At 59.0% G+C, this 19,130-nt stretch overlaps 1 protein-coding gene across 4 annotated transcripts in view; it reads right to left on the bottom strand.

Annotated features, from left to right (window-relative positions):
* Positions 1-14,635: 14,635 nt before the first annotated feature.
* The window catches only part of AFAP1 (actin filament associated protein 1), a 155,403-nt gene continuing 150,908 nt past the window's right edge, over positions 14,636-19,130 (bottom strand). For 3 of the 4 annotated variants that reach the window (XM_059067719.2, XM_059067722.2, XM_067036758.1), the window contains 2 exons: positions 17,694-17,858; positions 14,772-14,961 (listed from right to left, as the gene is read on the bottom strand). In XM_059067719.2, the coding sequence (XP_058923702.1) occupies positions 14,935-14,961; positions 17,694-17,858 (192 nt within the window). In that variant the 3' untranslated portion in view covers positions 14,772-14,934. Of the gene's footprint in view, positions 14,741-14,771; positions 14,962-17,693; positions 17,859-19,130 lie in introns of those variants that run through there. The other variant, XM_067036757.1, reaches the window with a different exon arrangement.

Here is a 19,130-nt window from a genome sequence, read left to right on the forward strand (position 1 = left end):
TGAATACGATCGGCGTTTGCCTTATTATGAAGCTATTTGTCAACATGTCCCTAAACGCTCACCCAGGGCCCTTGAATTTCGGTGTCAGGGACACCGGGAGGGGCCCGGAGGAATTCTCGCACTTTGGGGGGCAGGTGCCGGGACACCGACCGTCTCCATCACGGGATTGGGACGTGCCACCCCCGAAGCAGCGATGTCACCACATCCTCGTACCTGTGTCACCTCACTTCTCCCCTGATGGCCGGCTGAGGGGCCCCGGAGCACAGCCCGTTCGCCAGGTGAGACGCAGAGGCCAGGGGTTGAGAGCCTGGCGGGTGCAGCCCAGCCGGACGGAGGCCCCTTGTCCCTGAAATGCCGCCCGCTTGTCTCTGAGGAGACAGAGGAGTCAGGAGCAGACGCGAGAAGGCCGGACGTGGGCAGCTCACCACCCCCGTGCACACGCACACGCACACGCACACAGACACACTTAGACTCACGCAAATGCAGATACGGCCCTCCTTCTCCGGATCATCCTATGTGGAGTTCAGTATCGACGTCCTCAGAAACTTCCCGCCAGATCTCACGCCCCTCCAAGCCGGGGCCCGGCCCTGCGCTGGGGCGGTGAGTGCACGAGACAAAGTCCCTGGGCCGCCGGGAGGCCCCGAAGCTGACGACCACAGGATCCAACAGGGAGGTGAGGGCCAGCGGCAGTGACCCAACCAGTCCCTCCGTCGGAGGCCATGTTTGAGTGGGGCCAGCACGACGAGGAGGTGGGTGCGTGGGACCGTCCAGGGCTGGGGTGCTGGTGCCGAGGCCCGGGGGGAGCGTGCGCGTGCGTGCGTCTGTGCGTGCGTGCGTCTGCACGTGCGTGCGTCTGTGCGTGCGTGCGTCTGTGCGTGCGTGTGACGTGTGGTGTGTGTCTATGCACGTACGTGTGTGTGGTGTGTGTCTATGCATGTACGTGTGTTTGGTGTGTGTGCGTCTAGGGGTGTGTGTGTGTCTAGGCGTGTGTGTCTAGGCGTGTGTGTCTAGGCGTGTGTCTGTGTGGTGTGTGTGGAGAGACAGAGACAGAACCCGGGAGCTGGCCCCCACGGTGCGTCTGGAGAGCCTCAGAAGCTGGCCGTTTCCTCTCCTGTCATAGCCGCAGGCCTCGGGGCGCTGGGGGCAGAGGGGGAATTCCTTTCCGCTCTGGTGGGTGATCTTGATTCCCACGCCCGTGCGGGGCGGCTCTGTCGGGGGCTTCTCCCCGGCAGAGGCTGGTGGGTGTGATACGATGTTTGCAGTTCCCGTGTCGATCCATCTGGAACACTTTCCCGAACGATGGCCCAGACCGGGGCCAGGGAGCCGCGCGGGGGCCTTGGCTCTCAGGACGCCCCACGTCGCAGTCAGCGACAGCTTCGCGGTAGGACGTCGAGGACGCAAACGTGCCCACGTGGCCGGCTACAAAGTGCAGGCGCTGTGATCGCGCTTGAGCTTCCCGCGAGCAGGGCAGTGGTATGAGTGTGCGCTGCTCACAGAGGAGACGGAGGCGCTTGGAGGCGGAAGTTATTTTTAGCCCCAATGAGAGGCGTTGCTCTAAAGCTCCAGAGACACCCCAAATCCCAGGCGGACTCAAGCTGGTTTTCACCCAAGACACCCAAGTTTGGCGTCCAGAGTCATCAGGTAGCAAGGAATCTCGAAGGGACAGACGGAAACACGCAACGCCCATGGCAAACTGGAATCGGAGGAGTAGAGACACTTCCTCCAAAATCCGCCGGGCTCGACCCTCCAGCCCCGTCGCTAAAGCGGAGACCCAACCAGTTTCGCGTCGTCAATAACAGAGGGTCCCCCCCCCCAAGGACCTGGGGGCCTCCTTCCGTCCAGGGAGCAGCTTCAGGGGGAGGGGTCACCTCCTTCCTGTGCGGTGCGGCCCGGGGACCCCTGCAGAAGACACCCCGGCACACGGGGACGCTTCCCCGGGAAGGCGCCAAGGCTGGTGTCAAGGCCAACACCCATTCTGGGGGGGATTCGTGTCAAGTCAGGGTCAGGACCCTTTCGAGAAGGACCCCACTGAGTTGAGAGAGAGCACGGCGGCCCCTGACCCCCGGCCCCGCCGGGCGCACACCGCGGGGCTGGGCCTTCCCCCGTCCGACACAGACAGGGTCACCGGCGGCAGACCGGGCCTCTGCGACAGAGCTGAGAGCCAGCCGCGACCACAGCTGCACACAGACCAGCCGGCGGTGACCTTGATGACCTCGCGCCGCCCAGCTCAGCACGCGGGGGCGGCTCCTTCACGCTCGCGGCTCAGGCCCCGAGCCCCCTCCGTCCAGACCAGGTCACGAACCCGCCCAGTCACCGCGTGGCCCCGCTTCCCGACAACGAGGCATCCGAGCCTCGTTGCATCCATCCTCCCCGAGCCCCCTCCCCAGGCCCACCCTCGGCCAGGCCTTCCCAGCTCCTCCGGGACCCCCACCCGACGCTGGGCCTCCGTGGCGCATGGGTCCCCCGCTTCACGAGGACCAGCCCAGGCTGTCCAGCCACAGCTGTGCCCGCGGCAGCATCCTTGGTCCTGCAGAGACAGGGGTGGCCCTGGGGGGTGAGCAGCCTGTGTGTGGCAGTTGCTGTCCACTCAGCAGGACCAGCCGGAGGAGAAACCCACGTCCCCCGAGCTCAGCTCCAAGGAGAGCGGCCAGATACGCCCACCCGGCTCGCGTGGCGAGGGTGAGGCCGGGGTGGGGCTCTGGCCCCTGCGGCCCAGCCCCTGCTCATCCTGATTCCATTAGACGTGCAAACACCTCACCAGCCCCAGCCTGCTAGAACGATCTCCACGCGCTGCTGTTTCCACCGGGAAGCGGTGCCCAGGGGCCGGCCAGCCCCTCCCAGCCTCGCCTGGCTGCGCGGGGCCCATCGCTGCCTCGTCTCCACAACCGGGGCCCGCGAGCCCCGCGGGCTTTGGCAGCCCGTCGAGCTCAGACTTACCCGCTGCAGGCACTAAGTGTGCCAGCCCAGGTGTTTTAATAGCCTGTGCTCATTACCCACTGGCATTTGCACGATGTTACAATTAGGCTGTTAATCTGCGACAATACCGGGCTCGGCAGATGGCACTTCGTTCCCAAACCCTCCCTGGCTCCACGCTGGGACGCAGCACCGCTCTCGTCACTTGCAGCTCACAGACTGCGGCCCCGGCGCTCAGCCCTGTCAACGGCCCAGCAGTACCTGCCTGCGGAGACGCGGGAGGGGCCGTGCCGGCAGCAGAGCCACAAGCCAAGGTGTCCGCAGTGGTGACGGCAGGTCCCACATGGTCTCCGCCGTGTATCAAGTCCGATGTGGGCATCTTCCAAGCACGGGCCCGCAAGCCGCGCTGACAGCAAGCCCGCCAGACGGGTGCCCCGGAGTCGAGGGCAGCGAGGTGCAAAGCAATCTAGAGTTGGGCTTCAGGCGGGCACCCCTGGGCAGCCCAGGCCCTCCGCTGACCACGGCACTTCTGCAGGCAGAGAGAGGACCCCGTGTCGGGACGTGAGAGATGCTTCAGAGCAGGGCTCGGTCAGCAGGGCTGGGTCAGCAGGCCCGGGGCTGCCAAGACGGCAAGTCCTGAGGACAGAGCACAGGCGGGCGTGACGACAGACCCCTCCTGGGGGGTCAGTCGAGGGAATCACGGCAGGTGAGGAACTGGACAGCCAGTGCACGCAATGATGCCTTCTGGAATTTTCTGGCGACTCAAGGGCAGAGAATTGGGGCAACAGCTAAGGCGGCATGTAGACGAGAGTGAGCTAATAGACGTGGAGAGACGGGAGGTGCAGGAGGGAATGCCCAGCAGCAAGTCCTCGAGGGGTGAGCGGGACAGAGCCCAAGCATGGGCTTGGCTGAGGGGCCATGGCGGGTGGCAGCGGGGACCACTGGCCCTGGGGAACTGGAGGGCTTAGAAGCACGTGGGGTGGGAGCTTCTCTTCCAGCTGCTCTGTGTTCTCAGGGAAGTTACAGGTAAGGTCATCCCTGAAAGGGAGAAGAGGGAAAGGGGCCAGGGAAACAGGAGAAGGCGTGAAATTTTTAAAAATTAATTAATCAATCAATTATTTTTGGCTGCGTTGGGTCTTCGTTGCTGCACACGGGCTTTCTCTAGTTGCTGCACACGGGCTTTCTCTAGTTGCAGCGAGTGGCATGGGCTCTAGGCACACAGGCTTCGATAGTTGTGGCGCGTGGGCTCAGTAGTTGTGGCTCACGGGCTCAGTAGTTGTGGCTCGCGGGCTCTAGGGTGCAGGCTCAGTAGTTGTGGCTCACGGGCTCAGTAGTTGTGGCTCGTGGGCTCTAGGGCACAGACTCCGTAGTTGTGGTGCACGGGCTTAGCTGCTCCGTGGCATGCGGGGTCTTCCTGGACCAGGGCTCGAACCCATGTCTCCTGCCTTGGCAGGTGGATTTTTAACCATTGCGCCACCAGGGAAGTCCCAAAGGTGTGAAATTTTATCGGTAGAGTGAGAAAGTGGATCGGCTAAGGAAGTTGTTAAAATTGCCAGCAGTGCGGAGGCCCCACTGAAGATTTGCGTCACAGTGTTACACGGAGATCTTTGGTATGGCTCTGTTTCTCCAAGCCACAGTCCACCGCTCGGGTACAGAGCCACGTAGGTGTCCTCAGGTCACAAAATGGCTACAGCAGCTCCAGCCTGGGCATCTTCCTCTCATAAAGTCTAGAGGCTCTGGTCAGGTCACATGACTATCCTGGAGGAATCCCTGTAGCCCACTGTCTTAATCTTGAACCACATGCTCCCCCACCCTCACCCCAAGCCAGAGGTGGGGTCACCACGTATCCCTGCATTTGGGACAGAGCCACCGCAGAGGGCTGGTGATGATGCCGATATAAACGCTCGGCTGCAGCCTTAACCCCGGGCCACGGGGCCAATTCCAGAGGTGCACACACAGCGATGCCCTGCTAGATACCCACAGCTTGTCTGGGGCGCACGTCACGCTGCCTTTGAGATCAACGTGGAGAAGAAGGATTCCACCAACAGCTAGGAATGCAGCGAGGAGGAGACCGGACACAGCTCGTGAACCAGAAAACACTTGGCCTGGAGGGACTGCTCCTCTTCAAGGATAGGTAACTGAAGAGAAACACAACCGCAGCTCAAAATTGTATGCGTCGTGTCTCGATATGAATGCCAGAACACATGCCCTCTTTGAAACCAGATAGTAGAAGTTCACAGGCTGAGTAGGGGGGGAGTCACTGGAGTGAGAAGGGAAGTGAAAAGGCGGGAGCGGAACTAGCATTTATTTGCATTAAAGATAATAAAGAGGGCTTCTCTGGTGGCGCAGTGACTAAGAATCCGCCTGCCGATGCAGGGGACACGGGTTCGAGCCCTGGCCTGGGAAGATCCCACATGCTGCAGAGCAACTAAGCCTGTGAGCCACAATTACTGAAGCCTGCAGAGGCCACCACAATGAGAAGCCCGCACACCGCAAGGAAGAGTAGCCCCTGCTTGCCGCAGCTAGAGAAAGCCCGCATGCAGCAACGAAGAACCAACGCAGCCAAAAATAAATTAATTTAAAAAAAAAAAAAAAAAAAAGATAATAAAGAGAAGAAGGCGGGAAGACGATGTCACCAGGGAAGAGAACGGATTACGTTACGAATCTCTAAAACTAACAAGGGAATGAGAAATAGAGTAAATAGAAGCTTGTAAGAGACAGAGGGAAGGAGGTCTCCATGAAACAGGCTTCCTTGGGAATCGGGGCAGACAAGAGGAGCTGGAAAAATTCTGGGCCCGCAGATCAAAAGGCCTAGGTAGTATTGGGCCAAAGTCCATCCTGAAAGAATTTCAGAATTTGAACCGTAAAGATTAAAAAGTCCTACAAAGTTCTAAACAGAATAAACAGAAGACTTACCAGGGGGAATGAGTAGGGCTGAGGCTTCTCTACTGTTCCGGAGGCCGGGAGATACTGGGAGGGCTGTGATGACTCAACTCTGTCTGGGTTTTACTCAGTTGTACAGGAAGTAAGGAAGGCATCACCTTTGAGTCCTGCCTTGCTTGCCACCAGCCCTTCTCATCGTTGCACAAGCCTCCAGGTGCGCAATGCCCAGAGCCGCTGGTCCTCTGTGTCCCACGAAGGCTTGGGGAGAACTTGCTGTTTTCTCCTCGCCAGACCCAATCAGCGTGATCGATGCTGCTGAGGTTCTGGAGAAGGAGATGCCAGCCTCCCCGGCCGCTCAGAAAGAGCTGAAGCGTTTGCCTAGGCCTGTGAGATGCGCTGATTCCCTCCAGGTGGGAGCAAACGTCACCAGCAGGCACGGAACAAAAAGGGTCAGCTGCATCCCGGGCACTGCGAGCCGTGCATTTTCCCGTAAAAGGCGCCGCGTCGGCATCGGCAGCCGCAACGTGCCCGCCATCGTCTCTCACACGGAGAAGGGACACTTGGATGGGGATGTGGGCGGAGTCACCGCCCCGTGACCTTCAGGTCCCGGATGGCAGGGCTGTCTGCAGTTCCTCTAGGGTCGAACGATTGCTTTGTTTACTGTTTCAGGAGGAAGAGGACTTGGGGGGAGGGGGGCGCTTTCTACCACAGGAACCGACTGTGTCTGGAAACCAAGAGGGGATTCTTCCCGTGGCCCAGGCTGTACTCCACCCACACTTTCAGGAACCAGAGGAATCACCACACCAGACCCCCTGTGGCCCAGGCAGGGGCCAAAGCTCCACCAAGACCCCGACCCCCGCAAACTCTGCTCTGGCCGGAGGGCCTCAAGGGAACTGGGGCTCCTCAAGAACCTGCCTCGGACGGGAGCCAGTGTCCACCAACCCCCCGAGCGTACGGCCTCTCCCCCGACGTGCGCACCCGTGGGGAGGGTTAGGAGGGGTGCACATTACAGATCCGGTTCGGCATCAGGCTTCAAGGGGATGTGAGCCTCCCCTGGGCTCCCGGGGCTCCGGGTGTGCGACCATCCAGGTCTGGGAGGTGTTAACGGTCCCAGCTGTCCTGGCGACTCAAGTTGGTCTTGAAGCACCAGGTCCAGAGTGTGTCTGCAGTTTGCTCTGCAGCGGTCAAGTTGGGAACTCAGTGGCATGTCCGTGGATCCCAATCCTAGGGATAGCACGACCAGTGAGTCACCCTGACATCACCTGGGCCCAGCACGACCAGTGAGTCACCCTGACATCACCTGGGCCCAGCACGACCAGTGAGTCACCCTGACATCACCTGGGCCCTCCTCCTCCAGAATCTTCTTCATCCCACGGAATTCAGGGACCCAAGTTCAGGGGTGAGAGCTCCTACTCTCAGCTCGGATTTGCAAAAAGCAGCCACCGCGGAGCTCCTGAAGAACACCCGCCGTGCCAGGGACCTTCTCCCAACACTGGTGCAGGAGCGTTCCCGGGACCCGCGAGGTCCCTGACGCAGAGAGGTGGGAACGAGCTCCATAATGCCCCGGGGAGACTTCTTCTCCTCGTGTCCCATGGAGGGCTGTCCACGGCTCAAGTCTGTCACCACCAGAAGCCGGGCGTCACTCTTCATGGCTTTTCACAATTTATAATTTCGTGTTCATTAGCCAGGCCACCTGTGCTAAGGTGCGTGCTGATCACCAGCAGCGGTGGGGAAGCGGCGCCCACGGTTTCGTTGAGAGTTTTGCGTCTCCAGTGCCCCGAGCACAGTAGGTGTTCAATAAAGTCCCCGAATGCATAAATGAATGAATGGTTAGGTGATACGAAAATGGCAGTGGTTGTCCTGCTGGAAGGATAGCCCACGGATGGGTCATCTCCCATCACCTGATACGCATGAAACGCAGCCCATGCCCTTTCCACGGGACCAGGCGCTTTTGAACCGTAGGCTTTATGACCCCGCAGTGGGGGGGGGGGGCGGCAGATCAGCAGATGACCTGCCATTGAACAGGAAAGCTTGTCACACTCCCCGTTCCCCGTAAGGCCACGCCAGGGCCACGTGGGGAAGCACCAGGGCAGGTCAGGAGGTGGATGGGAGGGGGAAAAATGGGAACAAGAGCCTTTATTGTGGTTTTCACAGGCAGGAACGGGTGAGGCAGGGCAAACAGGCTTGGTCTGAATAATTTCAGTAAGCTCTGGGACCAAGGGCTGTCCCAGCTGTCGGGCGCCTGGCCCGGGGGTGATTAGGGCAGGGGATAGTGGTCCGGCATGTGTGAACCTCAGAAAGGAGTTGGCTGGGGCGTGGGCTCTGCATTGATTGGTTCACATATGAAAGGCCTGTTTGCACGCAAGTCCTTGACGTCTCCAGGAACTGGGTGGCCCTGGGAAGGGCTGTCCCTCCAAGGTCCCAGGTGGCAAAGCATCAGACAAAGAAGAGATGCTCAGCACACGGGCAGACCCCCCCGTCTCCAGCCAGAGGCCAGCCTCCCTGAGGAAGGAAGCGGCTAGCTCTCAGCTCTGCTGCACTGGCCGCCCACCCCTGGGGGTGGTTCCAGGACAGACCAACTTCTCAGTGTCCAGGATCAGCTCAAAATAGCCCCCCAGGTGGGGAGGTGAGTAGACCTGACCCACTTCATGCCTGCTATGTTTCCTGCCCTGTTCTCTAACTAGTTGGTCCCTCTGTGTGAAAAGCCAGCCATTTTAAACAGCATCGTAAAATTGATGGACGTTTCCATCATCAAATTTCTGGATCACAGACATCAGCTAATGTTTTCCCTGCTTCTCATTAAAGAGCTGGGCTCCTGATTTATACCGGCGAGGCTCTGTGTCGCCTGCTCCCAAAATGATAACTTGCGTGATATCCCTGAGTCATCTCCATGGTTCTAAAAAGCAAAACCGAGAGCTCTGGTGTCCTTTTGCTAAGTTTTAAAAGAAATTAAAGAGGCACTTCCTTTTCCTTTGGCAGCCCACCAGGACGAGACCCGTGTTCAAGCCCAAGGAGGAACATCAATTCAAAACAGGTCTAACGAAGCGTAACCAGGCCCCTCGCTGAGACGCGTGACCCATCACCGGACAGCGAATGCTGGGGCAGAGGACCACCTTTGAGGACTGCTCGTAGGGCACTGAGGCAAGCTGAGAGCACGCGGACAGTGACTTTCCTGTCGTCTGAGGGCGGTTGCTTCACTCTGGCAACGGAAGAGGCCCCTCATCATCTGGGACACGGCCAGCCGATGACCACCCCATCCCCAGGGAGAGGAGAATGGGGGCGAAGGAGGCACCACCCACTCACCTGGTCCTCGACCTCTGAAAGGCGGGTCCAGGTGCATCATGTGTCACCTTGACATCCCCAAGTCACACACAGACACAGGCCACGCCTCCCGCTATCAGACCTGGCCTCCCGTCTGTTGACACAGGTGTCCTGCAGGACCCAAGATGACACCTTATCCCGGCCGCTCTGGCCAAGCTCTGCTCCCCTGTATCCTACGTCGGGTGGCAGGGCCAGCCCCTCGGGGCCCCTCCGTCTGCACCTCCACTAGCCCTCGGCTGGGCTGTGCATCTGCCCCCGGCCAGTGGGGCCACGTATGCCTGCCCGGGCCAGTGAGACTCAGTCCCGTCCCGCTGGCAGTGCTCTTTCTAAAACCAGAAAGCTGGCCAGCCCCGCCGGCCCCCGCAAGAGAAGCCTTGCATGCACTCCACGGAGTTCCCCACCACCTGAAGGCAGGAGGCCTCCAGCCGATCCAGCCCGCTCTTCTAGAGCCACCTCCCACTGTGGCTCATGTTTCACCCTCCACCCTGGGCTCCCGCTGCACCTCCCCTGCTTCTCTCCCTGCTGAACTCCTATTTAAACAGCACGACCCAGCTCAAAAACCCATACCCGCAAACCCCACCGCCAACCGCCTGAAAGGCAGCTGCTCTTTCTCCTGTGGTTCCAGAACTCTCCAGTCCCCCACTCAGAGTTACCTGTTGACACGTCTGTGTCCCTGGCTGGAGTGAATGTCCTGGGAGCAGAGTCACATTCCATCTGGTCCTGTTTGGGGCACCGGGCATAGAGCTGCACTCAGCAGGAGCCCAGACGCTCCTTGACCCGGATATTCCAGTCCTTGGACTAAAAGCAACTTTTTAAAAAACACTGTTTGGGACTTCCCCGGCGGTCCAGTGGTTCAGACTCTGCTCCCAACGCAGGGGCACGAACTCGATCCCTGGTCGGGGAACTAAGATCCCGCATGCTGTGCGGTGCAGCCAAAAATTAAACAAATACATAAAATAAAACGCACGACGTTTCTTTCATGAAAGAAGATTCTTGCCAAAGAAATAAAACACTTGCCCCACCTCGATCCTCCCTGCACCCCTCCCTACCTGGCAAGCGAAATGCCTTGTCAGCAAAATGCCTCCGTTCACCCGAAAGTCCTTCTGTCTGCCCACAAACCTAGCTGGTCAAGACGCAGAGGCCGAGTTGGAACAGCGAGTTTATTAGCAATACACAAATGAGGCACGCCCGAGGGCGCCAGTCTGCGGGCTACACCGTGTAAAACTGTAGAAAAATCCAGCAGTAAAGCAGAAAATTCAAGTGAGGCTCCTACAAAATCCGGGCAAATGGACTGAAAACGAATATTTCCAATGCAAGTTTCTTCTGATAAAATTTTTTACTTTATGAATTAAATACATTGCGAAACACAGTGAAAATATATTTACAGTTCTTTAAAATGGACACTGCCAACATATTTAATTAAAAAAATCTTTCCTGTTTCTTGCCTGTTTCTTTCAAAGAGAATTTTAAATATGACTTTAGTTTTTAAAAAATACAATAAGGAAATAATTACATTCTTAATATGAAAACATTTTACAACTTATAGCCATGGTCAATTAATGCTGAATCTCTATAATTTAAAAGTCAATGCTAAAGTTTAAAGTTAATATTTCCTTTCTCGTTAAAAAAATCAAATACAAAGATTATCTTATTAAAAACACCTTTGGTCCCTAAGAATGATGATCTGATGATCCCATCTCGAAAATTTCTTCCATGGCAACTAACAGAAATACCTGGTAATGCTTGCATGCTGTCAGGTTGGGCTTTTCTGGAAGGACAGGAGTGAATGATTTCACAAAAGATGGGCAAAGAGGGTGCACGTGAGGCTCCCTCACCGTCACGAACGACTCGCTGCCCCGCTATGGCTCGGGGCTCACCGAGAGGCTTTCTGTGATGCTGCACCGTGTGCAAGGGGCGGGGGGGGGGGCATGAAAATGTTAGTTTATTTCTTTTTAGTTTATTTCACAGTATCAACCCAGCCCATCGTGGGGATAATGATAACACAGTAATGACAACCAGAACGATAAAATTACCCTCCTTAAAACTACGCCACGATCTGAAATTATTTAAAGAACTCAATTTAGAAAGAAAAGAGGAAGGCGATAGTTTAGCACCGAGGTGTTGCCGTGACCTTGACGTGAGCCGCGGTGGAGACGGGCGGGCCTCCTGCTCCTGGAAAAGGCATCCGCTGGGCTGTGCGGGGGCCGGGCTGGGATGCAGCCGCCGCCGACACCTGATTGCTCCGGCGGGAGAGGTCCTGCCCGCGCGCCCGCCCCCGTGCCCAGCCTGGGAAGGTTCCTGTCGCAGGACGTGGTGAATAACCAGAGAACGCTGCTTGGTGGAGTAGGTCCACAGGCAAAACTTACGTTCCCTTCAAACAGCGTGCTGATAGGGTTACTCTTCTGGAAAGAATGAATGGGACCGCCGACAAAGGGGTTCTGCCCACGACCACCGGGCCTACCCCAGCTGCAAAGCTGTCCCCTTGGAAACCTGTACACAAATTCCAAACTGTTGCCACGATTAACAGGGATCTGAAACTCCTCCCTGGGAGCGGTCTTCAGGGCCCAAGACACACAGTTTCTTAGACACTTTGCAAAGGTGGCACATTCCAACCTATCAGAGTCGTCTCGGGTTTTCAGAGGAGCCCCAAATGACTCAGGGACCAGCGAGCTAGATAAAAAAGGTGGATGGTCAGGCTGGACAACGTCAACGTGTCTGAACCGAGGGGCCACGACTAGTTCTACACACGCGGCCAAGAGGAGAGCCCCGCGGGGACCTCTGTGCGGAGCCCCGGCAGCTGGGAGCGTCCCCAGACCCACCGGGTCCCCGCAGGGGGCCGTCCCGGGGCCGGGCGGGAGGGCTGCTGGCTCCCTGGCCCTGGCCGACCGCCTGCGGCCTCTGGGCAGGGGGTGGTCACCTCCACCTGAGCCCACGTCGGGGGCGGCACGGCGCGCCCTCTCACCATCAAGGTATCTCTGTGCAAAAGGTTGGTGAGTGAATGAAAAACATTATAAAAATGTAAAAATGCAGAGGACCTTGAAGTTGATGACCCCTTACCAAAGGCGGAAGCAGAAGCCTGAGGCCGACGGTGGCCTCTGTTCTAAGGGAAGGGCCCCGTGCCAGCCCCCGGTCCGGCCCCCACACGTGTCTCATTTCGGTTAGGATCCTGTTACAGCTTGGCCAGCACTCTGTGCCCGTGACTGTCTGTCAGAGGAATGGGGACATTTCTCAAGAATCCACTTCTCCCAGGGGACTGGTGGCCTGCACCCCGGAGCGAGGGCCGAGGCCGGGCCACCCCCGCAGCCTGGCTCTGTCACCGCTGTCTCCCGGCTGCCCTGAGATAAGGGGGGCAGGTCCCCGGGGCACATCTAGGGGGGCGATGAGATCACTGGTAGGATGTCCACGGTGTATCTAATATGTACAGATATAAATTAAAAACTATATTTATTGAACATTTACAAATAAATAACTTATTTTGAAGCAAACGCTTTAAACTAACTTTCTGATCAAATCTAAAGACATCGAGGGGAACACCTCAAGGGCATCAAAGGAGCCCGACGCTAGCGGCCTTGGCTTCCGCGGGGCCGTTTTAAATGGCCCCGGGAAACGTAACAGGATTGAATCCACCATCGTCTTTAAAAGGCTTATGGTTGTGAAAGTGAATTTAAAAACCTGGTGTTTTTAAACACAAAATATGTACACCAGGAGTCTTAAGGCCAGGGTCCAAATCCTGGCTCTGGCACCAGTTGGCTGGGTCCTTGCACGTGACGCACAGATATGGTCGAGGTGACATTTGCGGTGACCTCTGCTGACGGCCCGCCCACCTGTGCCCACCTGCTCCCGGGCTAAGGTCACGTCTTCCCTTCTGAGCAACAGTCAAAATCTGGCTGCTGCCGTGGGCCAAGCTGGCTGCCGACCAGAAGAGCCTGAGAGCCTTATTTGGAGAACATTCATTTGACCGGAAGGCAGCAGAGATCACACTTTTCCCCTTTACAGACAATTAGCTTCCTCTCATGCCAGCTTCCTACGCTGACGGAAGAACGTGGGGAGAGGGGCTCCCCCTCCCCAGCAGGGCCAGGAAGATGGGCCTGAGGCTCGGGGAGGCCCCTCGCTCCCCGCTTCCTACTTGGATTTCCCGGGGTCAGGGTCGGGGGGCCCCAACGTGCTACGTGCAGGTGAGATGCGACCCCCGCCCCCCACCCCTACCCCGTCCTGTAAACAGCGGAGGAGGAGCTCGCGCGTGAGGCCGCCAGCGGGCAGCCCGCGGAGCCGGCCGACGGCTTCGCGACAAATCCAGGTTTCAGGTGGACTCCAGCCAGACAGCCTGCAGGTCCTGCCGCAGAACTTTCTTAGCCGCCGAGACCGCACTCCGGCTCTGCTCAGTGAAGCCAAACAGGGCCCGTGCCGGCCTCGAGGGCCGCTCCAATCCCGACCAGCAAGGCCCGCGGAAGCCGTGCGCGGCCCGGGATGTGCTCGCGGGTGCGCGGTTTTCTGGCTTCCTGCTCCTGTATCTGCTGAGAAGCAGAGGACGGCACGCCCGCCCCAACTGCAGCAGCAGGGGCCCGTCCCCGCGTGTGACTGGGTCCCATGGGTCAGTCTGCAGAGGGCTCCGGGGTGACAGATGTATTTTCTAGGCAGTGGCTGCACAAGGAGAATTCCTGAGAGGTCCCTCTGCAGACAGAGGAGAGCCGGCCTGGTTCTTGGACCCACATTACCTCTACCTGTGAACTGGCCCGTCCCCTTCACGCCTTAGTGTCTGAAGGCTTCGAGAAACATCCCTCCGGAGGCAAACGGGGAAACTCAGAGAGGCCCTACCTGGCGGCCGCGCCCTGACGGAAACAGTACACCAAGTCCCCTGGCGGGTCACAGGGGCGGGGGTGGGAGAGAAGCTCTCGGGGGCCCTTCTTTTGCCCTAAAGCTGCACAGTTCCCAGAACCTGCTGCCTTTCAAAGGGCATTCGCGCCCCTCGAGAATGAGTGTGGCCAACACCCCGAGGCCGACCAGGTCTCTGAGGACCACCCGCTGGCTTGGAAGGGGCAGAAGGGGTTTGGATGCCGGGAAAAGCCGGGAAGGACACATATGCGTGAAATATCGAAAACACTCTGCTGCCTTTCAAAAGCAGTACACGTAACACAATGTGATACAGAATCTCTGAAAAACCCTTGGAGCTAAGCGTGACACAGGAGGAAAAAGAGATCATTTTTTAAAGTTTAAAGAAGAGCGGCAGCTTTTCATATCCTGGTGACAGAAGCATCTGTCCGGAAAATTTTTTTAAAAAGGTGGAAAATGCTTCACAGCACAATTCTGTGGCGCCATTACCCCGAGCGATGCGGGGCCGGGCACGTGGGGAGAGGGGCGCGGAGACTCGGGGTGCGGGTTCCCGCTGTTCCCGCTGCAGCGACATCCCCGGATCCGCCTGGCCGAGGGGCGGGCGGCCCAGTGCCCACCCCTCACACTCACACCCCCGCCGGGGGCGCGGAGCGCGTGCAGGGCCTGTGGGCCGTTCATCTTCAGTCTGGGTGGGAGCGCTGAGGCTGCTGAAAGGGTCATTACCCGGGTGGGAAGGTGCAGCTTCTCCATCCGCCAGGGGAGGCTCTCACAACACCTCCCGTCCCTTTTCGGACTTGAAACAAATGAAGTGGGAAGCCAAAGCGTTACAAGCAACTCTCTTTAAAGGGAACCATTATACAGTAGAGAGGATACCGCGGGCAGGTCCGGGTCCGGCCGCGCACCCCGAGTCCTGCTGCCGGAGCCCCGGGCCGGCTTCCCGCGGCCACTCGACGGGACGGCGCTGTGCGAGCTGGGCGTCCGCGAGCTCTATGTCCCGTTCTTCAGCTCCCACTCCTGCCAAGCGAGGCGAGAGGAAGCGTGTACAGATCAAAAGGGCGCGCGCGGGGGGCGGAGACGCGCCGGGCTGCACCTCGTCCCCCCCTGTGCCCCGGACGGCGCGGGCTCAGCTGCCGGGGAGGCAGCGCCGAGGGTCCCCGGCAACGGGCTGAGAATCGCCACACGGCCAAACCGACGCCGGCCCGAGGCCCCCTGAGGACTCGGGGCAAATCTAGAGAACGTGTGCGCGGCGTGGCGGGTCCCCACACGGGGCCTGGCGCCAAGCAGGGCTCTCCCGCCTGCCCTGGGGGCACCGAGCGCGGCAGTGCTGGTCGGATGCGAGTGCCCGGCTCCTGCTGTGTCCCCGGGGGGTCATTAACTGGGCCGCGAGTACACCGCCCACCTTCTCATCTTGCATCGAGTTGGGAATTTCTCACCTTTTTTTCCAGCATCGAACGTACGAGCTTCATTAACGGTTAAAAGCACGGCGTTCGCCAACGCGGCAGAAACAAAACCAGCGCTGAGCCGCCGGCACCTCGTGAGCACGTGCCGGCGCCGGTCCCACAGAGGCGTGGACGACCTCGTGGCCTCCACCACAGCCCCGCCCCCAATTCCGGGCTCCCCAGAGAGGACGCTCGGCTGCTCTGCGCAAAGGTGACGCCCCGGCAAGCCTCCCTCCACAGCCGCCAGCCTCCGGGGCGGCGTCGGCTTGGAGAGAAGTCGTGGGTATGTGCCTGCACACGCTGCCGAAGCCTCACACGCACGATTACGCGTGTAATCGTGTGACCAAGCACAGGTCACGCTGGCCACCAAGCAGGGAGCCCCACGGACTCGCCCAGCCAGGGGGACGCGGGGAGGACCCAAGGCCGCCGTGTGCTTCGCTGAAAAGGCTGCACGAGGGCGGGTGTCCCCTGCTCGGGGTGGCCCAGTCCTGGTACGCTGGGACCTGGGGCACGTGTGTCAGCTCTGAAAGCGCTGCGGCCACCACGCCCCGGCTCCCGGATCATCCCTCGGCACCCGGAGCTCCCAGGCTGTGGGGAGAATGCTGGGCCTGGAGCTGGACGTCGGGGCCCTTCAGCCCCCTTCTCGGCTGGGAAACCCCGTGACAGGTGACTTGAAACCCCGTGAGTTTCAGCAGCGTGCTCTCTCACACTCAGAGCATCCCTCATCGGGAACGGGAAATTATTCTAGGGATACAGCCCGGGATAACGGTTCCCGAGCCCAGAATGAGTCAGACTGAGAAAGGTGCTCAGGAAGAGGCCAGGGTGCAAGAGGAGGCCACGTGTGTGATGCACCTACAGGCGGACGGGCGCTCCCCGAGGCCAGAGGCCAGAGGCCAGGCCACCGCCTCGCCCTCCAGCCGCGGGTCCCCTGCCGCTATTCCCAGGAATCCTGGGAGACCCCTGCTCGATCCCGTGCCTCCAGGGAGGATGTGGTCCGGTCAGCTGCGCATCTGAACCGGCCAAAACCCCACGTTTTACATTTATCGTGAAAAGGGGGCAGGAAGTGCAGAGTACCGCGCCTCGGGACGGTGAGAGCAGGCATGGAAAATGCAGCCCTTTCAGAGGCTGCACTGACAGAACCGGAAACTGATTTCTCTGACAGCAGAGAAGTAAATGACATATTTTTACTGCATTTCCCCTCTGCAAATAATTAGGGGGACGTTATGGGACAGCTCTATTCTAAACATCTTTCAGGCAAAACATACTCCTGTGCAAACGAAGAACACTTGACGCCAAGCAAAGTAACAAACGATGCCCCGTAATTCTTCTCTTCCCCGAATGTATCAACACAGAGGCTCAGACAAACGCACGTGCTGCGAAGACAGATACGCCAGGATGCCGTTTACAACCGCCATCGGCGGGGACCCCCCGCGAGCACAGCAGCCTGAGGCTAACACGCACATTCTTATCTGACACCGCATCCGCTTTTCAGAAAACAACAGATTTCTAGCCACTTTGGAATGGGTTCCAAAGCTGCCAAAGAACAAAGGTAAGGACGGCAAGAGAGGGTCCCAGAGACAGTGAAGGGAGGGTGTCTGGCCTCCACATTCACCACAACAAATTAAACTCACCTGGATGCATTGGCCTGACTGTGCCAAGTAGGACTTTTTCATACCACACTCTTTCAGTTAAGCCGCCAGGAACTCTTTGCTTTGATAAACTACCGTTTTTTAAAATTTTCTGAGATTTTTAAGCTTAGCATCAAAAATCGTTAGTGGCCAATCCCGTCAGAAGACTGGAAGGTAAGACAGAACGGCCCCTCGGGTACGGGGTTACAGGCTGCGGCAGGGCTGGCAAAGCAGAGGGTATGGAGAAGAGTCTGCCTCGACTTTTGATTTTCTAAAGGACCCCAGCGGTCACTGGCCAATCTCTACATCACCAATGAAAGAACAGGTCAGGAGAAGCCAGGACACAGAACCATGCTGCTGGTTTTCCTGAAAATAGATGGTCCGGGCCTAGAGACGAGCTCTGGTCTTTTTTGCCTTTGCAAAGGAGGATTCCCATAGGAGGGTCTGCCTTTAGAAAAAACTGGGTAGATTCTCGTGAAATGGCATCTAATATAGAAGCTGCAGGACTGGAGCAGGAGGCCACACTGAGCTCCCGCCCCCGCCCCACAAACTCCGAGGCTGGAGTGCCTCCAGCACACCTTCCCCGTGCCAGTGCTGGCGTCCCCCACCTGCCCCGGGACGCCTCTCTCCCGTCAGTGCTGGCGTCCCCCGCAAGCAAAGCAGGAGGGCGGGAGCTCACCTTGGCCTTCCGGAGCACGTGCCCCCGGCAGGGGGTGCTGGCGGGGGCCGGCTGGCTCTTCTTCAGGACGGCCGCGCTGTTCACGGGCACGGGGCCCTCTGCGTCACTGGTCTCGCAGCTGGACATGGGCGAGTTCTCCAGAGTCCGGTGCCTAAAGACTGGAGACTGTTAATGGAAAGAGAAGACGCTGGGTGAGGTATGGTTTCCACGTCATCAGTATTTTCCCCCAGGAAAAGGGCTTAAAGAATAAAACAAGTTCTGGAAACAGGCAAAAACAGTAACAAGAGTAATAAGGACCACCTCACAGAGCCCCACTCTAAAAGCAACTTTCAAATAGGCATCTTACAGCTGGAGGACTGAGAGGCTCTGGCGGACGCGTTGCCCCGCGCTCAGCGCGGGCTCTCCCAGGCCTGCGGGGCAGCCTCTCACATGACGGTGAGAGGTGAAAGGTGAAAGGTGAAAGGTGAAGGGTGAAAGGTGAAAGGTGAAAGGTCCTGTAAGGACCTTTCTGATTTCGAGGAGCTCCTAGGCTACGGCACCAGGAGCAGAAACCACCGGTGGCCAGGATGGGGGAGGACAAGCTCACGGGACCCAGTTCCGCAGGGCGGGGCTCCCTGCAGCTACCAAACACATCAATAGCGAGGACCCCCGACCACTCACGGCACGGTCTCTGCAGGTCAAAGAGCAAGACTTAAGATGGGACAACGTGAATCTGCAGTCGCCAAGTCTCCACGTGAGTGGAGACTCCGCGTGAGATTACAAGCTGCTCTTTGGGGAAAAAGTCGACAATTCGCTGGACTTCCCCCCCGCAAAGGAGGTCTCCGCGGACTGACCTCTCCCTGCTCTGGCTGTGTGAACACGTGACTTAAAATACCGGCTAGATGTCGTTTGAGGAGAGCGCTGTCCTATCGATCATTCAGATGGGCGGCTTCGAGCCCCTCCGGGGGCGGCTAACCCCGGGTCCCCGGCAGCCGGCTTTCCGCACGCGCGCGCCCGCCTGGACACGCCTCCCAAGGCCGCGCCGGCCGGGCTGTGGGTGCCGCGGCCGGTGGGAAGGAGGGGACCGCGCCGCCCGTCCCCCGGGGGCTAGGCTGGGCTCCGAGGAGGGCGGCCCGCGGCGCTCCCCTAGGACAGCTGGCGAGCTGCGGCCCAAGGACGTGGTCGGGGTGGGGAGAAGGCCGAGAGCCGCTCGCCAGGCGGAGGGCGGCACGAGGTCCGAGGAGGGCCCCCCCCCCGAAGGCGGCAGCAGCCCCGTGGCCTGGGGGCAGGAGCTTTCTCAGGCCGGGCCTGCACCCTCCAGAGCACGGGGCAAAAGAAAGGAGAGCTGACGAGAGGGGGCCGAGGGGGAGACCCCCACGAGGGAGGGAGAGCCCCGGAGAGTGCGGGGTCAGCCCAGACACAGGGAGCGGCGAGCGGTGCCCGGAGACGTGCGGACCC

Source organism: Kogia breviceps, chromosome 6 (genome assembly GCF_026419965.1).
Source record: "Kogia breviceps isolate mKogBre1 chromosome 6, mKogBre1 haplotype 1, whole genome shotgun sequence".
Taxonomy (NCBI): Eukaryota; Metazoa; Chordata; class Mammalia; order Artiodactyla; family Physeteridae; genus Kogia; species Kogia breviceps.